Below are 19,421 nucleotides of genomic sequence, written 5' to 3' on the forward strand. Positions count from 1 at the left end.
GGGCTCAAGTGATCCTTCTGCCTCAGCCTCTGAAAGTGCTGGGATTACAGGTGTGAGTCACTGCATGCATCCATATGTTTTATTTATTTTGTCTATTTTGGCAGATTTTTAAAATGTAGACAGTTATGTCATTTGCGAACAAAGATAGTTTTATTTATTTTGGAATCTTTTTTCACATAACATTGCTTCATAGGTCAAGGAATTCTACAGTCAAATGCAAAAGCAGCATGAATTTTTAGATAAAACCCAACTTTATGTTCACTGTGCATCTTTACTAGCTGCATCTCCCGAGAAGAGGTATTCACTGCCTTCTGCCATTGGAAGTCCTTTGGTGATTGGACAAGAGACTGTTGTTAAAAAAAATACATTTTTAAAGCTCTTTGGCTGAAATGTTTGAAATGCAGTTAGCTATCCATTTTTTCTTACAGAAGCATATTTTTCCTCTTAAGTTATTACTGTTAATTTACTTATTTCCTAATCAAAATCATATCTTTTTGATACACATAATCTCTTGGGAGCATAGAGGAGCTCATGGAAAATTAGGGCCACGGTTCATCCAGCCCAGTATCTTGGCCAGGCCCAGTGGCTCACACCTGTAATCCCAGCACTTTGGGAGGCCGAGGCAGGAGGATTATTTGAGCCCAGGAGTTCAAGACTGGTATCTTGTCTGACTGTGACACCGGGGGTCATTTTATGGGAAAACAGAATGGTCTCTATTTCACAGATTATAATCTTGCTTTGAAATGTCTGTATCCAAAAACTGCTGATTGCTTTTATAAGTTTCTGCTTATCAATGAGCACAAATTCCTGACATTTTTGTCTGATAATGTAGTTACTTTTGATTTCTGCTCTGTTTGTGGTCCTAGGTTGGTTCATTCTGGCTCTGGATGTCGATCCCCCTCCCTTGGATCTGACCTTACATTTGCTACCAGGACAGGCTCTCGACAGGGCATTGAGATGCATCTCTTCAGGGTGGAGACACATCGGGATCTGTCATCCTGGACCAGGATACTTGTTCAGGGTTGCCATGCTGCTGCTGAGCTGATCAAGGAAGTCTCTCTAGGTAGAGATGCTGACTTTTTATTTCTAGTAGTAATTAAATGGAACTGTTATACAGTCATGTGCTGCATAATGACATTTCAGTCAGTGATGGATTGCATATATGACAGCAGTTTCCTCAGATTTTAATACCATATTTTTACTATACCTTTTCTAAGTGTACATATGTTAAGACACACAAATGCAGCCTGCGCAACATGGTGAAACCCTGTCTTTACTAAAAATAAAAAAATAAAAAATAGGCCAGGCGCAGTGGCTCACGCCTGTAATCCCACCACTTTGGGAGGCCGAGGTGGATGGATTGCCTGAGCTCAGGAGTTTGTGACCAGCCTGGGCAACACAGTGAAACCCCATCTCTACTAAAACACAAAAAATTAGCTGGGCGTGGCAGCATGCGCCTGTAGTCCCAGCTGTTCAGGAGGCTGAGGCAGGAGAATTGCTTGAACTCGGGAGGTGGAGGTTGCAGTGAGCCGAGATCACGCCCCTGCACTCCAGCCTGGGCGACAGAGTGAGACTCCGTCTCAAGAACAAACAAGCCAACAAACAAACAGAAACAAACCTGGCGGTGGTGGTGTGCACCTGTAGTCCCAGCTACTTGGGAGACTGAGTGAGTTGAGATCATACCACTACACTCCAGCCTGGGCAACCAGAGTGAGACCCTGTCTCAAAAAAAAAATAAAAAGATACACAAGTGCTTACCATTGTGTTACAGTTGCCTACAGTATTCAGTACAGTAATATACTATATAAGTGTATAGCCTAAGAGCAATAGGCAATACCATAGAGCCTAGGTGTATAGTGGGGTGTGCCATCTAGGCTTATGTAAGTACACTCTGTGATGTTCATACAATCACGAAATCATCTCATGATGCATTACGCATTTCTCAGAACATATTCTTGTCATTAGGTGATGCATGACTGTACCATAATTTGTTTTAAAGTAAAACTATTATCATTTGTGCCAGACTTAAAAATGTGCTAAAATATGGCAGCTAAAAGTGATGATAGAAAGAAACCTGGTTTCTCTATTTTACTAGCAAAGTTTTTTTAAGCCTGGTATATGACTCAAAGCACATTTATAATACCATATGTACACCATGGCATTTTTATAGTTCATCTCTTTTTTTTGTTTGTTTTAGAGTGGAGATCTCTATCACCCAGGCTGGAGTCCAGTGGCATGATCCATCATAGCTCACTGCAGCAGCTTTGAGCTTCTGGGGATCAAGGGATCCTCCAGTTCCAGCCTCTGGAGTAGCTGCCCAGCATTTATTTATTTATTTATTTATTTATTTATTTATTTATTTAAAGAGACAGGGTCTAGCTCTGTCACCCGAGCTGGAGTACAGTGACATGATCGGAGTTCACTGCAGCCTTGAACTTTCCTGTGTTTAAGCGATCCTCCCTCAAGTCTCCCAAGTAGCTGGGACTACAGGTGCCCACCACAGGACCCAGCTAATTAAAAAAAAAAAAAATTTTTTTGCTTTGTTGCCCAGGCTGGTCTCAAACTCTCTTGGCCTCAAGAGGTCCTCCTGCCTCAGTTTCCCAAAGTTGCTGGGATTCCAGGCGGTGGCACCTGGCCTTTTCAGTTTATTTATTTATTTTTTTGAGATGGAGTCTCGCTCTGTCACGCAGGCTGGAGTGCAGTGGCATGATCTTGGCTTACTGCAACCTCCGCCTCCCAGGTACAAGCTATTCTCAGGCCTCAGCCTTCCGAGTAGCTGGGATTATAGGCACCTGCCATCATGCCCAGCTAAGTTTTGTATTTTTAGTAGAAAGAGGGTTTCACCATATTGGCCAGGCTGGTCTTGAACTTCTGACCTCAGGTAATCTGCCCACCTTGGCCTCCCAAAGTGCTGGGATTACAGGCGTGAGCCACCACATCCAGCCTTCAATTTATTTATTTTTTTTAGATATGAGGTCTTACTGTGTTGTCCTGGCTGGTCTCAACTCCTGGCCTCAAGCTACTCTCTGGTCTTAGCCTCCTGAGTAACTGGGATTATAGGCACAAGCCACTGTGCCAGGCCAGTTCTCATTTAATCTGCATTTAATAGTGTAAGGACTAGCCAGGCAAGGTGGCTCACACCTGTAATCCCAGCCACTGGGGAGGCTGAGGCAGGAGGATTGCTTGAGGCCAGGAGTTTTAAGACCAGCCTGAGCAATATATTGAGGACCCCATCTCTATAATGAAAAGTTAAACTGGGTGCAATGGCTCACGCCTGTAATCCCAGCACTTTGGAAGGCTGAGGCTGGCGCATTGTTTGAGCCCAGGAGTTTGAGACCAGCCTGGGTAACATGGTGAAACCTTATACCTACTAAAAATACAAAAATTTAGCCAGGAGTGGTGACACACATCTGTAGTCCCAGCTACTCAGGAGGCTGAGGTAGGAGGATCACCTGAGCCCAAGAAGTCAAGGGAGCAGTGAGCTGTGATAGCACCATGGCACTCCAGCCTGTGTGATGGGAGCCAGAACCTGTCTGAAAATAAATTAATGGATTTAATTATATGAAAAAAAAATAGACACAGTGGCACACACTGTAGTCTCAGCTGCTCGGGTGGCTAAGGTGGGAAGATTGCTTGAGCCCGTTTCAGGGCTGTATTGCACAATGATCAAGCCTGTGAATAGCCACTGTACTCCAGTTGGGCAGCATAGTGAGACCTTGTCTCTTAAAAGAAAATGTAAGGACTCATTTACCAAGTACTAGATACATGGACTCTCCAGTTAAGAAGATTGAAATCTAAGTTGTGGATGGGCGCCCTTAAAATATGAGTATCTAGCAAGCTTATGGCTGTGGAAAAATAAAGGATTTGAAATAGGAGTTCCTGTACAAAAGTTTGAAAATGTGTGCCCAACACTTACTCAAATAAGTATCTAAAGGAAATAAGGCTGGTGGTTTCTTTCCATTGTGGAAGCGCCCTCTTGTGGTTAGTTGTGATGAATTTGGAGTATTGTTTTATATATATTTATATATATGTATACATATAGATATTTGCAAATGTTTTTCTTTTCTTTTTTTAAATTGTTTTTGGCTTTGGACAAAATAAAAACCTTCATTTAAAAATACAGGCTAGGGCCGGATGCGGTGGCTCACGCCTGTAATCCCAGCACTTTGGGAGGCCAAGGCGGGCAGATCACTTGAGGTCAGGAGTTCCAAACCAGCCTGTCCAACATCGTGAAACCCCATATCTACTAAAAATACAAAAGTTAGCCAGAAGTGGTGGCAGGCACCTATAATCCTAGCTACTCAGGAGGCTGAGGCATGAGAGTTGCTTGAACCCGGGAGGTGGAAGTTGCAACAAGCCAAGATCGCGCCACTGCACTCCAAGCTGGGAGACAGAGCGAGACTGTTTCCAAAAGTAGAAACACTGGAAACGGTGGCTTATGCCTGTAGTCCCAGCACTTTGGGAGACTGAGGCAAACAGATCACTTGAGGCCAGGAGATCGAGACCAGCCTGGCCATCATAGTGAAACCCCGTCTCTACTAAAAATACAAAAATTAGCTGGGCATAGTGGCACATGCCTGAAGTCTCAGCTACTTGGGAGGCTGAGGCACAAGAATTGCTTGAACCTGGGAGGTGGAGTCTGCAGTGAGCTATGATCACACCACTGCACTCCAGCCTGGGCAACAGTGGGAAACTCTGTCTCAAAAAAAAAAAAAAAAATCTGTATTGGGCCAAGCATGATAGTTCATGCTTGTAATTCCAGCACTTTGGGAGGCTGAGGTGGGTGGATCACTTGAGCCCGGGAGTTCAAGACCAGCCTGGGCAACATGGTGAAACCTCATCTCTATTGAAAAAAAAGGCCGAGCGCGGTGGCTCAAGCCTGTAATCCCAGCACTTTGGGAGGCCCAGACGGGCGGATCACGAAGTCAGGAGATCGAGACCATCCTGGCTAACCCGGTGAAACCCCGTCTCTACTAAAAAATACAAAAAACTAGCCAGGCGAGGTGGCGGGCGCCTGTAGTCCCAGCTACTCGGGAGGCTGAGGCAGGAGAATGGCGTGAACCCGGGAAGCGGAGCTTGCAGTGAGCTGAGATCTGGCCACTGCACTCCAGCCTGGGCGACAGAGCGAGACTCCATCTCAAAAAAAAAAAAAAAGTAAATGAGGTTTAAAAAAGTATATACAGTATTGGAGTTGGGGCGTGGTGGGGTACACCATAATCACACTGGGATGCTCTGTGTTCCTGTGGGCAGTCAGGGGGCCAGGCCAGCACACTTGTGCCCTTTGCTACCATCTGAGGTCACTGTATTGTCCTTAAGAATTCAAGGGGATATGCTCCCCAAAATGAAGAGTGCAACTTGGATTTTCAGCATTTTTTAGTTCAGTTGTTTCTTTGGTGTCTAGCAGCTACATTTCATTTTGCAGGATAAAGCTTCCCAGGCTCATAGTTGTTGAAATATAATGGTTAGAGGAAAGGATGAGTGAGGGCCAGCTGCTTCCTTATGTTTTTAAATAGACAAAAGAAACATATTTTTTGGTAATTTTAAACTTTTTTGTTCTTATTCACAGCTGTATTTTTTTTTAAATCGACTTCCCTTTAAAGCCATACAGCTGTATTTTAATATTACCTTGGTAACTATTAGGATAGCTATTATTCAAAAGACAAAAAATAACAGATGCTAGTGAGGATGCAGAGAAAAGCGAACTCTTTTTTTTTTTTTTTTTTTTTTGAAACGGAGTCTTGCTCTGTCGCCCAAGCTGGAGTGCAGTGGGGCCATCTCGGCTCACTGCAAGCTCCGCCTCCCAGGTTCACGCCATTCTCCTGCCTCAGCCTCCCGAGTAGCTGGGACTACAGGCACCCGCCACCACGCCTGGCTAATTTTTTGTATTTTTAGTAGAGATGGGGTTTCACTGTGTTAGTCAGGATGGTCTCGATCTCCTGACCTCGTGATCTGCCCACCTTGGCCTCCCAAAATGCTGGGATTACAGGCGTGAGCCACTGCGCCCGGCCGAAAAGTGAACTCTTATACACTGTTGGTGGGAATGTAAATCAGTATAGCCATTACGGAATACAGTATGAATATTTCTCAAAAAGCTAAAAATAGAACTACCATATGATCTAGCAATCCTCCTACTATTTATCCAAAAGAAGAGAAATCAGCATATCAGAAATATACCTGCACCTCCATGTTTATTGCAGTACTATTCACAATAACAAAGATACAGAATTAACCTAAGTGTCCATCAGCGGACAAATGGATTAAGAAAATATGGTATATATACACAATGGGATACTATTTGGCTATAAAAAATAATGCAGTCATGTCATTTGTAGCAACATGGGATGGAATTGGAGGTCATTATGTTAAGTGAAATAAGGCAGGCATAGAAAGCAACTATGGCATGTTCTCACTTACGTGGGAGCTAAAATAGTGGCCAGGCATGGTGGCTCATGCCTATAATCCCAGCACTTTGGGAGGCCAAGGCAGGTGGATCACCTGAGGTCGGCAGTTTGAGACTGGCCTGACCAACACGGAGAAACCCCATCACTACTAAAAATACAAAATTAGCCAGGTGTAGTGATGCATGCCTGTAATCCCTGCTACTTGGGAGGCTGAGGCAAGAACAAGAGAATTGCTTGAACCTCACCAAGCACCTCACCAAGGTTGCGGTGAGCCAAGATCTCACCATTGTACTCCAGCCTGGGCAACAGGAGCTAAACTCCATCTCAAAAAAAAAAAAAAAAAAAGTTGATCTCATGGATGTAGAGAGTACAAGATAAATACCAGAGGTTGGGATGGGTGTGTTGTGAGGGGCTGTGAAGAAGGGTTGATTAATGGGTATAAACATATAATTAGAAAGAAGGAATAAGTTCTAATGTTCAAGAGCAGAGTGTGGTGACTATAGTTAACAATAATGCATTGTATAATTCAAATAGAAGAAAGGAACTTAAAATGTTCCCAACACATAGAATTGTTAAATATTCAATGTGATAGATACCCTAAATCCTTTGACTTGATCATTACACATTTTACACATGTAACAAAATATCAGGTAACAAAATATTGCATGTGCACCTAAGATACATACAAATATTACATATTAATATTAAAAAGATTACATTGTGGTTCGCACCTATAATCCCAGCACTCTGGGAGGCTGAGGCAGGTGGATCACTTGAGCTCAGCCTGGGCAACGTGGTGAAACCCTGTCTCTACAAAAAATTAAAAAATTATCCAGGCCTGGTGGTGTGCGCCTGTGGTCCCAGCTACTCAGGAGGCTGAGGTGGGAGGATCACTTGAGCCCGAGAGGTCAAGGATTCAGTGAGCTGTGATTACATCACTGCACTCCAGCCTGGACAACAGAACAAGACCCTGTCTCAAAAAAAAAAAAAAAAATTGTTGGGAGATTCAGAACTGTCTGTTAAAACTGTAGTTGGCAAAAAGAAATCAGTTAAGCTGTTCCTTGTCTCTATGTTTTGGTTATAGTTTACCCATCTAGAAAATTTCAATGAATACCTACAAAATGTGATGAGTAAATGCAATACATAATCTTCCTAATGTTCATTTGGTTTTAAACCTTGATTAGGCTATAGTTACTGTAGAACTGTAACTCTCCTGTAATCAGTGATCGCTCTGGTACAGAAGGACTTTCTCCTGCTTGCACATATGAACTTCAAGATGAGTAGGAATAGAATGCAGCTCTCTTCCTCAAGTACATAAAGCCATTTTCCATTTGTCACAGGATTTGAAACTATTTTAAAAATTGTATAGTATACTTTTAAAGGCTTATTTTCATCATACCAATTATTTAAGCCATTAAAGTTTTTAAGTCATACAAGAACTTTATGAAGGTACTTTATATGTCTGTAGTTTTGATGATATGAAGACTAAGAAGCTGTAAATATAGGTAGGAATTACGTTAATAAAAATTAAGAAAATCTGGGAGAAGAGAAGAAAAACAGGCATTTAAAATGATTTATATTGTTAAAATATATGAGGAAACAGTTTTCTGTGACCATATTGTTCACCATTTCTTAGAAATTATCTTGAGTCCTTTTTACTCATCTACTTGGCAAGTATTTTTCAGTGTATACTCTGTGCTTTTACTAGCTATAATAAAATAAGGTAAGCATAGCCCCTATTTTTCAAGTAGGAAGGACAGAAACCAAAAAAATAATAGGTGTGTATCAGGATTGTCATAAGGCATAAATGAAATACGGGCATCACCTAACCTTCACACACAACTCTCTGGGGCAGATGTTGTCACCTGCATTTTCAAGATGTGGGAACTGGTGTTAGTATGGTTAGGACTTGAATTGGGGCCATTTTGAGCTCCAAAACTAGATCCTTAAGCCCTGAAATTTCTCTAAATGAGAAATTCTTATAACCAGGTTAAACTTCTGAAGGACATACAATATCAGTCTAATTTGTTAAGTTAATAAATATTTACTGAGTGTTTTAGTATTTATGAAGTGCTGTGCTTTGTAATAAAAGAAAAATAAGTAAGACATACTTCATGCCTTTGACCAAATAGCAATAAGAGAAGAACACAGTGTCATGTTCTTTTCTGTGACCCTAGGCATAATGAGCCTGTTGCTTATACCTGATGGGCTGGCTTTTCCTATGTGCAGTCACTGGGAAGGATGCCCCAGCCTTTCTCTGAGACAGTCCTGGGCAGTCAGGCCAGATCTAACCTGAAAGACCTATTCCCTTCTGAGTTGCTCTGAGTAACACACACAGTCCTATGGCTGCTAGAGAGATGGACCAGGGGACCTTTTGGAAACACTAGATAGAGCCCCCCAAAGCCCCAGAAACAGGACCTGTAGCATAGAACTCTGCCATTAGGTTCTTTGTCCCTCATGACACATTGATAACCACCAGCAGTTCTCATTTAAAAAAACACATAGTTGGCCCAGCACTGTGGCTTATGCCTGTAATCTCAGCACTTTGGGAGGCCAAGGCAGGAGGGTTACTTGACACCAGAGTTCGAGACTAGCCTGAGTAGCACAGCAAGACCCCATCTCTATAAAAAAAAAAAAAAAAAAAAAAGAGCCGGGCATGGTGGCATGCATCTGTAGTCCTAGCTGTTTGGGAGACTGAGGCAAGATAATCACTCGAGCCCAGGAGTTTGAGGCTGCGGTGAACTGTGATCACACCACTACACTCCAGCTTAGGCAACAGGATGAGACCCTGTCTCTAAAAAAAATAAAAATAAAAAATAAAAGAAGCCTGGGCAACAGAGTTAGACCACGTCTCTGAAAATTTTTGAAAGTTAGCCAGGCATAGTGACACATGCCTATAGTCCCAGCTACTCAGGTGGCTGAAGTGGGAGGATTGCTTAAGCCCTGCAGGTCCAGGCTGTAGCACTGCACTCCAGCCTAGGTGACAGAGTGAGACCCTGTCTCAAAAATAAATAAATAGGCCGGGCACAGTGGCTCACACCTGTAATCCTAGCACTTTGGGAGGCTGAGGCAGCTGGATCATGAGGTCAGGAGATTGAGACCATCCTAACACAGTGTAACCCCGTTTCTACTAAAAATACAAAAAAATTAGCCGGGCGTGGTGGTGGGTGCCTGTGTGGTGGCAGACGCCTTTAGACCCAACTACTCAGGAGGCTGAGGCAGGAGAATAGCATGAACCCAGGAGGCAGTGCTTGCAGTGAGCCAAGATCATGCTATTGCACTCCAGCCTGGGCAACAGAGTGAGACTCTGTCTCAAAAATATATATATAAATAAATAGACACAGTGGATAACATATACACTGGTTGTACTATCTACACAAAGTGGATAAATACAACACTGGTTGTATTTACTAGTGTTCACCTTTTTTTTTAGATGGAGTTTCGCCCTTGTTCCCAGGCTGGAGTGCAATGGCATGATCTCGGCTCTCTGCAACCTCCACCTCCCGCGTTCAAGTGATTCTCCTGCCCCAGCCTCCTGAGTAGCTGGGATTACAGGTGCCCACCACCATACCCAGCTCTTTTTTTTTTTTGCATTTTTAGTAGAGACGGGGTTTCACCCTGTTGGCCAGGCTGGTCATGAATGCCTGCCCTCAGGTGATCCGCCCACCTCAGCCTCCCAAAGTGCTGGGATTACAGGCGTGAGCCACTGCGCCTGGCCCAGTGTTCACCTTATTATAACGCCAGTTTTTTAATTTATTATTTATTGAGCAAGTTTTCTTCCTAGCTTTATTACTATCAGGGAGCTTCTTAGCCATCTCTAATGTATGTTTTACACTTAATAACATCCCCGTGGTGTGAAAAAGCTAATGCTCCACCCCACAACCCCCAACTTAGGAATGTGAGAAGTAGTAGCCAGAGCAGTAAAAGGAAAACCAGGATTGGTGGGGATGGTAAGGCTGTGGAAACCAAAGGAAGAGTATTTCAAGGGAGGAAAAGTCAGTAGGAGTAAATGTATCAGTAGGAATGGTTTATGCTAAAAATAATAGGACGTGGCCACTAAAACTAGAATAAATATTAACTATCTTGCATAAAAGAGAGAGAGCAAGAGTGAAAGAGGGGCCTTCTCTTCCTAGTCATAGATCTTTTCAATCTGATTGAGTCACTTTGGCTCATATGTCCAGTCTGAACCAGAACAATCACCAGGGGAAACCCATGCTCTGATTGGCCCCGAAGTTGTCTATCCATAAGTTGGGAGTACCCTTCCCTGAAACACATTAGGACACAGTAAAAACCTGAATAAAATTGGAGTGTGCCTATAAAGAAGAATAGAGAAATAGAAGCTGATAGACAGCCAACAATTAGTACTACAAGTGCCAAGTAGGATGAGGCTGAAAAAGCAGGTTGGATTTAGCAATATGGAGATAATTGATGCCCTTGGGGAGAGATGCAAAACGATGTGATGGCAGTGGCAGATTGCAGAGGGCTGAGGACTGGACATGAGGTGAATCATGGGCAAACTGAGTGGATAGCTCTGTCAAGAAGTTTTGATAGGAAGAGGGTGGGTGGGGAGTGGTCCTTGGAGGTAAGGTACAGAGTTGAGTAGTGGCATTTCTTTTAATAATGAGAGAGGCTTGAGCATTTAAAAGTGAATGGGAGGGATCTGATTCAGAGGGACGTGTTGAAAACACAAGAAGTAGAAGGAGTAATCAGTCTTGTACAGTTTCTAGGAAGGTGGAGGTAGATGCAATCCAAGGCACAGGTGAGGGGATTGGCCTTAGCCTGGAAGAGGGACAAATGGAAGAGAGGAAACAATGGAGGGAGATGTAGAGCCTATCTTGGCTGTTGAAGTGGGCAGTGCCTTTTACTGCTCAGTAATTTGGGCCATAGACATCCCTGGCTTTTTCTCCATCCCTAAATCCAACTGCAGTTATAGACCACTTTTATGTTGTGTGAATTTTTATTTTATTTTATTTATTTATTTTTTTTTTAGAGACACAGTCTCATTCTGTTGCCCAGGCTAGAGTGCAGTGGCACGAACATGGCTCACTGCATCCTGGACCTCCCAGGCTGAAGTGATCCTCCCACCACAGCCTCCCAAGTAACTGGGACTACAGGTGTATGCCACCATGCTTGGCTAATTTTTGTAATTTTGGTAGGGACAGAATCTCACTATGTTGCCTAGACTTATCTCAAAGTTCTGGCCTCAAGCAGTCCTCTACCTCAGCTTCCCAGAGCACTGGAATTGCAGGCATGAGCCACTGTGCCCAGCCAGTTGTTTGAATTTTTAAAGTTATATCATGCTTGTATCATCAGGAAAAAAAAAATTGTTTTTTGACTAAAGAGCCATCAGTCCCATACACTGAAACTCTTATCACTATAAAGAATGTTACAGGCTGGGCATGGTGGCTAACGCCTGTAATCCCAGCATTTTGGGAGGCCAAGGCGGGTGAATCACCTATGGTCAGGAGTTCGAGACCATCCTGGCCACCATGGCAAAACCCCATCTCTACTGGAAAAAAAAAAAAAAAAGGGTGTTGTGATGCGCCCCTGTAGTCCCAGCTACTCGGGAGGCTGAGGCAGGAGAATCATTTGAACCCGGCAGACAGAGGTTGCAGTGAGCCGAGATCATGCCACTGCACTCCAGCCTGGGCGACAGAGCGAGACTCCATCTAAAATAAAATAAAAGCACCCACCGCAGAGCCCTGTGCTTATGTACCTTCCTCTCTTGATACCTGAAGAACTGTCGTTTTTGATTTTTTTTTTTTTTTTTTTTTTGGTGAGACGGAGTCTACTCTGTCACCCAGGCTGGAGTGCTGGGGTACAGTGGTATGATCTCGGCTCACTGCAGCTTCCTCCTCCCAAGTTCAAGCAATTCTCCTGCCTCAGCCTCCCAAGTAGCTGGGATTACAGGCACATGCCGCCACACCCGGCTAATTTCTTTTGTATTTTAGTAGAGATGGGGTTTCACCATGTTGCCCAGGCTGGTCTCGAACTCCTGAGCTCAGGCAGTCCACCTGCCTCGGCCTCCCAAAGTACTAGGATTACAGGTGTGAGCCACCGTGCCCAGCCAAAACTGTAGTTTTTTATCCCTTTAACTTTAGTACTTACTATTGTGCTGCTATTGTGTGTCTTTTTCTATTTCTGGAAACAACCCTGTTAAACAAAATCAACATACTGAATTTTTTACTGACTTATCTATAAATTGGAGTGGATAGTGGGTATGTAGCCATTCAAAAGCATTCTAAGTGAACCAAGACATAATGAGCCAGCTGCAATAGCTCAACTAATAAGCCCCAGAAGCTATCCCATCAGAAAGGGCCACTCCTCTTACTAAATGGAGAATTTATACTAAAAAAAAAGAAAAAAAAGGAGCCACTTCACACACACACACACACACACACACACACACACACACACACACACAGCTGTTAAATCAGAGTGAAAGGCTTATTTCCCTTATCTCCCTTTGGTTCATTACTCCTAAAAGGGTAAGGGGTGTCAGGCACTTAATCATCATTGCCTGTGTGATCTACTAAACATTTAGGGAAAAACTGTTTAATTAGTTCTATTTGGCACAGCATTTACATGACCAGGTCACAGTCTCATTCAGAAGAATCTGGTATTAATTATAAATTTTAAACTATGGCTGGGCGTGGTGGCTCACACCTGTAATCCCAGCACTTTGGGAAGCCGAGGCGGGCGGATCACCTGAGGTCGGGAGTTAAAGACCAGCCTGACCAACACGGAGAAACCCCATCTCTACTTAAAATACAAAAATCAGCCAGGCGTAGTCTCACATGCCTGTAATCCCAGCTACTCGGGAGACTGAGGCAGGAGAATCGCTTGAGCCCAGGAGACAGAGGTTGCAGTGAGCCGAGATCGTGCCACTGCACTCCAGCCTGGCCAACAGAGAGACTCTGTCTCAAATAAATAAATAAATAAATAAATAAATAATAAAGCAATCTCAGGGGCCAAGCACTTTGAGAGCCCAAGGTGGGCGGATCACTTCAGGTCAGGAGTTTGAGATCAGCCTGGCCAACATGGTGAAATCCCTGTCTCTACTAAAAATACAATAATTACCCAGACGTGGTAGTGAACACCTGTAATCCCAGCTACTCGGGAAGCTGAGGCACAAGAATCATTTGAACCCAGGAGGTGGAGGTTGCAAGGAGCTGAGGTTGTGCCATTGCACTCCAGCCTGGATGACAGAGTGAGACTCTTATCTCAAAAAACAAAAACAAAAACAAAAAAAACCTCTCAGGCCAGGCACAGTGGCTCACACCTGTAATCCCAGCACTTTGGGAGACCGAGGCAGGTGGATTGCCTGAGCTCAGGAGTTCGAGACCAGCCTGGGCAACATGGCAAAACCCTGTCTCAACTAATAGATACAAAAAATTAGCTGGGTGTGGTGGTGCCCGCCTGTAATCCCAGCTACTCAGGAGGCTAAGGCACCGGAATTGCTTGAACCTGGGAGGCAGAGGTTGCAGTCAGCTGAGATTGTGCCAGTGCACTCCAGTCTGGGTGACACAGCAAGATTCTGCCTAAAAAAAAAAAAAAAAAACGAGGGGGAGGGCCGGGCACGGTGTCTCACACCTGTAATCCCAGCACTTTGGGAGGCTGAGATGGGTGGATCACAAGTTCAGGAGTTCGAGACCAGCCTGACCAACATAGTGAAACCCCATCTCCACGAAAAATACATAAATTAGCCGGGTGTGGTGGCACACTCCTGTAATCCTAGCTACTCAGGAGGTTGAGGCAGGAGAATCGCTTCAACCTGGGAGGCAGAGGTTGCAGTGAGCCAAGATCATGTCACTGCACTCCAGCCTGGGCTACAGAGCGAGACTCTGTCTCAAAAAAAAAAAAAACATGTGCGATGGCTTGTGCCTGTAATCCCCACACTTTGGGAGACCGAGGTGGGTGGATCACTTGCAGTCAGGAGTTCAAGACCAACCTGTCCAACATGGTGAAACCCTGTCTCTACTAAAAATGCAAAAACATTAGCCGGGCGTGGTAGTGTGCATCTGTAATCTCAGCTACTCAGCAGGCTGAGGCAGAAGAATTGCTTGAGCCCAGGAAACTGAGGTTGCAAGGAGCCAAGATCACGCCACTGCACCCCAGCCTAGGTAACAAAAGGAGATTCCATCGCAAAACAAAACAAAACAAAAAAGGACTTCTAAATCTTTCTTTTTAAAATTGTTTAGACATTGCTCTGTCACCCAGGCTAAAGTGCAGTGGCATGATCATAGCTCACTACAGCCTTGAACTCTTGGACGCAAGTGATCCTCCCACCCAAGCCTCCCAAGTAGCTGGGACTATAGGCACACACCACCATGCCCTGATACATTTTTTATTTTTAGTAGAAATGAGATTTTGTCATGTTACCCAGGCTGGTCTCTAGTGCACCTGGCCTCAAGTGATCCTCCTGCCTCAGCCTCCCAGAGTGCTGGGATTATAGGCATGAGCCTCCACACCTGGGGTATTTGCCAGTCTTGATGACCAAAATTGTTTGTATCCTGTCAATTCAGAGGTATCCTTTGAATTGTATCTTTGATAGCATTGACTATGTGACTTTTGCTGAGTATAGCCTTTAACTTTGATGAATGTAATCTTTATCTTCATCCCAAATGCCAACCAAACCATGTCACAGCTCCTGAAAGGCCTCTCTGCCTTTGCTCCTTTGGTTGTTCCTTCTCGCCCAGTTCAGTCCTTCTGACTGTTCCTCCCTGCCTGTCCAGTTTTACCAATTCTTTTTTTTTTTTGAGACAGAGTCTTGCTGTTGTCACCCAGGCTGGAGTGCAGTGGTGTGATTTTGTCTCACTGCAACCTCTGCCTCCTGGGTGCAAGCAGTTATCCTGCCTCAGCCTCCTGAGTAGCTGGGATTACAGGCATGTGCCACCACGCCTGGCTAATTTTTGTATTTTTAGTAGAGACGGGTTTTGCCTTGTTGGCCAGGCTGGTCTCGAACTCTTGACCTCAAGTGATCCACCCACCTCGACCTCCCAAAGTGCTGGGATTACAGCTGTGAGCCACCGTACCCGGCCAGTTTTACCAGTTCTTTAGGGCCTATCTGAAGGCCCATCTCCTCCAGGAAACCTTTTCTTGACTGGCCTCATTCAGTTTGGAGTTTGCTCATGTTCTGTACATTCTGCCTTACACAGCTGGGGATTTCCTGTTTATGCTAATGCATTTACAAAGTCCTTGAGAGCAGGGACTGTGCCTCTTGCTTCTCCAGTGCCCTGCACAGCCTACACACACTTGCCACTATGAGTGTTCAGTGGATACTCATGGAATTAAACTGAATCAGATGTCAAGGAGTGTTATGGTCATTTCTGCCTCATCTCAGTGACCAAAACAAAACACACGTTAGAAGGTTCCATATAGGTTAGGTATCACACATTCTCAAGAAAATATTTTTCCTATTTTGAAGTCAGAAGAATCCCGTTTCACTTGATAACTGGCATAACAACTTTACAACCAATGTTTTTTGCTTTTCTCCAACAGGCTGCATGTTAAATGGCCAAGAGGTGAGGCTTACTATTCACTATGAAAATGGGTTCACCATCTCCAGGGAAAATGGAGGCTCTAGCAGCATATTATACCGCTACCCCTTTGAAAGGCTGAAGATGTCTGCTGATGATGGCATCCGAAATCTATACTTGGATTTTGGTGGTCCCGAAGGAGAACTGGTAAGAGTGTTTCTGATTTTGGTGGTCCCGAGGGAGAACTGGTAAGAGTGTTTCTGAAACACATGTTTATCTAATAGATGTTCTCTTTCCTTCTCATTACTTCTTACCCCTTATATACAAAATCATGGACTGACATTCCATTTAGAACCATGAAATTTTTAATTAAATTTTTTTTTTTTTTAAGATGGGGTCTCTGTCGCCCAGGCTGGAGTGTAGTGGTGCGATCATAGCTCCCTGCAGCCTGTATCTCCTGGGCTGAAGTGATCCTCCTGCCTCAGCCTTCTGAGTAACTGGGACTGGACTATAGGCGTGTGCCACCATGCCTGGCCAATTTTTGTATTTTTTGTAGAGATGAGGTCTCGCTTTGCTGCCCAGGATGGTCTTGAACTCCTGTCTTCAAGTGATTTTCCCATCTTGGCCTCCCGAGGTGTTGGGATTACAGGTGTGAGCCACGGTATCTGCTGTTCCTCAGTTTTCCAGATGACATTGGGTGTTGGTTTTTGTTATCATTTTTCTTTTTCTTTTTTATTTTTTTTTTTGAGATGGAGTCTCGCTTTGTCACCCAGACTGGAGTGCAGTGGCACCATCTCAGCTCACTGCAACCTCTGCCTCTGTGGTTCAAGTGATTCTCCTGCCTCAGCCTCCTGAGCAGCTGAGATTACATGCATGTGCCACCATGCCTGGCTAATTTTTTGTACTTTTAGTAGAGATGGGTTTTCACCATATTAGCCAGGACGGTCTCGATCTCCTGACCTCATGATCCGCCAGCTTTGGCCTCCCAAAGTGCTGGGATTACGGGCATGAGCCACCGCGCCTGGCCTTAGATTTTAAATCCTCTACTATTTAGTTCTTCCTACCAGGCATGGTGGAACCCAGTACACCACCAGTTGTCTCCTAATCGGGGATGTGAAACCTCACACCAGTATTATGACATGGAAAATAACCTTACTCCATAGTGCACTTTTGCCTGTGGCTTTAAGTTCCCAAGAGTTTCCATAGCTCTGGCACATTCTTTACCTACCTTAAAAGTAAATTTATTTTGCATCTTCATGTATTCAGTTGTCTGTATATGGCAGTGAGGTAGTGATACTTAGTGTCCTTTCTCCACAGACGATGGACCTGCACTCTTGTCCGAAGCCGATTGTATTTGTGTTGCACACATTCTTATCGGCCAAAGTCACTCGTATGGGACTGCTTGTATGAGCAACAAAAAATCAGAAAAGAGCCTTGACTGTCACAAGAAATATTTCCACCTCAAAAAAAAAAAAAAAAAAAAGCACAAAAAGAAAACTCTTTGCTCTCTCCTTCAGCACAGTGCCTTCCCAAGGACCTGCAAATCACTGCTGAACCATACCATGTTTAAAGAAGACCTACCTTTCACAGTCTACCTTGGCCAGATATTCTAGGACTCTAAAAGGCTCCAAAATGAAGCTATTGATTTATTCTCATTTCGTAATATGGTTTATGAGTAATTAGGTTTGTTTCTCCTGCTAAAAAGAATGGCTCATTGTTTTCCTTTTTAGACATAATCAAATACCCAAGCATTGTTTTCTTTTTCTTCTCCCTGTAGGATTTGTGTTGTGCTTAGCCTTGATCTCTTGTTCAGAACAATTGTCCCTTCCCAGGTGCTAGCTTGCAGCAGCCTGTTGCTTCGTGAGCATTCCAGATAGGTTGTATGTCTTGGAATTTACTGTCCTCACTGGCTCCTTCCACCATAGGAAGTCCTTGAGTTGTATCACCAAAGGGTTGTTCCATTTGCCCTGGCTCTCCCTCTGTCTCAGTCTGGCCATCACTTCCCACCTTTTCCCAAGCTTTCCCACTCTTAAGTGCTATCTCTAGGACTTAGGACTTGCAAATTTGATTTGCCTTGCCTTCCACTTCCTTTCTAGTGGTGACTGAGTTGAAAAGCAAGTTGGAAGTAACTCTGCTTTGAAAGAAAAGTTTTGCTTGGTTTAGGTTTTTACATTTTATTTTTGGTAGGAGCCAGGGGATATTGTGAGATTCATTTTAAATGAAAATCCTCTTCCTAGGTTAAGCCATTTTTTTAATTGCTTACCAAATGTGCCTTTGGTTAGGGTTAGTGGAGCTTTATTAGTCACTATTTGAATAACTGGAAATCACTGCCATTTCAAGGAGATCACCTATCCTAGTTTTGAGGAATAGTCTTTGAGGTGGGTTTCCTTAATGGCATCTCTTTTAGTAGGCAGATCTCTTTAAGCAAGATAAATCCTGAAGAGCCAGCCTGCTTGAGGAGTAGACTTGGTGGGTGAAGCCAGCTCTTCCACACAAGCATCATGTCGAGTTGTTTTGGGGCTGCCCAAAAACAAAGGGATGCAGCATCCCGGCCGTGGCCTGGCCCTTTGTGGCAGCAGTGGCGTGGACAAGGAATTGCTAATTGAAGACTTAGTGTTGGCTTCACAGCACACTCTACAGTGGGCAGGGTGATGAGACTGTGGAACAGCTACCTGCTTTTGGTTAAGCATTGCCAGATGTCATCATTAGGACACAGTAGCAGCAAGATTACTGATGTAGTGTTAGAAAATCACACTCAGCTTGTTTTTCCTAATTTTGAAGGAGGTGTATATCTGCAAACATTTAAAATGGTATAATATCAATATAAAACGTCAAAATTAGCATAGTCCCTGGATCTCAAAGAATAGGTAATATTGACTTGGATGTTCTTTATGCTCTCTGAAGAAGGGTCTAGGGAAAGTTCTTGTTTGCTTGATTGATCAAGTGTGCCATAGAAGAATGTGAGCGCTGTGGTGGGTGGAGGAGGATGTCACTTCAGATGGGGCAGGCACAGGGGGAGAAAAGAAGAGAAAAATACACCTGTGTGTGCAAAATGAGCTATTTGGTTTCAGTGCAGCCTGACCGGTGGGAGGACCCAAGAGCAGAGAGAGTTCTAGGTCAGCGTTGTAACTCCATTGTCCTCCTTCACCCGGAAGTCAGCCCCACTCCCTCATTACAGTGAAACCAACAGTATGCAGAGGTTGGAAAGAGATGCCTGTTCTTCCCCCAGCTTCATGTAATTGTCGAAGTTCCAAAAATGAATTATCTGAACTGCTTAAAACTGGAAATTAAAATCTAGACAAGAATATGTCTTTCGAAAGCTCTTTATATTTTGAAAATTCATAAACCTAAGATTGGCTCCATCTCAGATAAATTTTCTTTTCTTTCTTTCTTTTTTTTTTTTTTTGAGACGGAGTCTCGTTCTGTCTCCCAGGCTGGAGTGCAGTGGGATGATCTCGGCTCACTGCAACCTCCACCTCCTAGGTTCAAGTGATTCTCCTGAGTAGCTGCGATTATAGCCGCCCACCACCACACCCGGCTA

At 43.9% G+C, this 19,421-nt stretch overlaps 1 protein-coding gene across 1 annotated transcript in view; it reads left to right on the forward strand.

The window, feature by feature from the left end:
• SNTB2 (syntrophin beta 2) overlaps window positions 1-19,179 on the forward strand; it is a 122,606-nt gene extending 103,427 nt beyond the window's left edge. The window contains exons 5-7 of the mRNA XM_033218820.1: window positions 867-1,063; window positions 15,903-16,087; window positions 17,198-19,179. Coding sequence (XP_033074711.1) covers window positions 867-1,063; window positions 15,903-16,087; window positions 17,198-17,290 — 475 coding nt within the window. The 3' untranslated portion in view covers window positions 17,291-19,179. The remainder of the gene's footprint in view (window positions 1-866; window positions 1,064-15,902; window positions 16,088-17,197) is intronic.
• The last annotated feature ends 242 nt before the right edge of the window (window positions 19,180-19,421 follow it).

The sequence above is a fragment of the Trachypithecus francoisi genome, unplaced genomic scaffold (assembly GCF_009764315.1).
Source record: "Trachypithecus francoisi isolate TF-2019V2 unplaced genomic scaffold, Tfra_2.0 Lachesis_group10, whole genome shotgun sequence".
Classification (NCBI taxonomy): Eukaryota; Metazoa; Chordata; class Mammalia; order Primates; family Cercopithecidae; genus Trachypithecus; species Trachypithecus francoisi.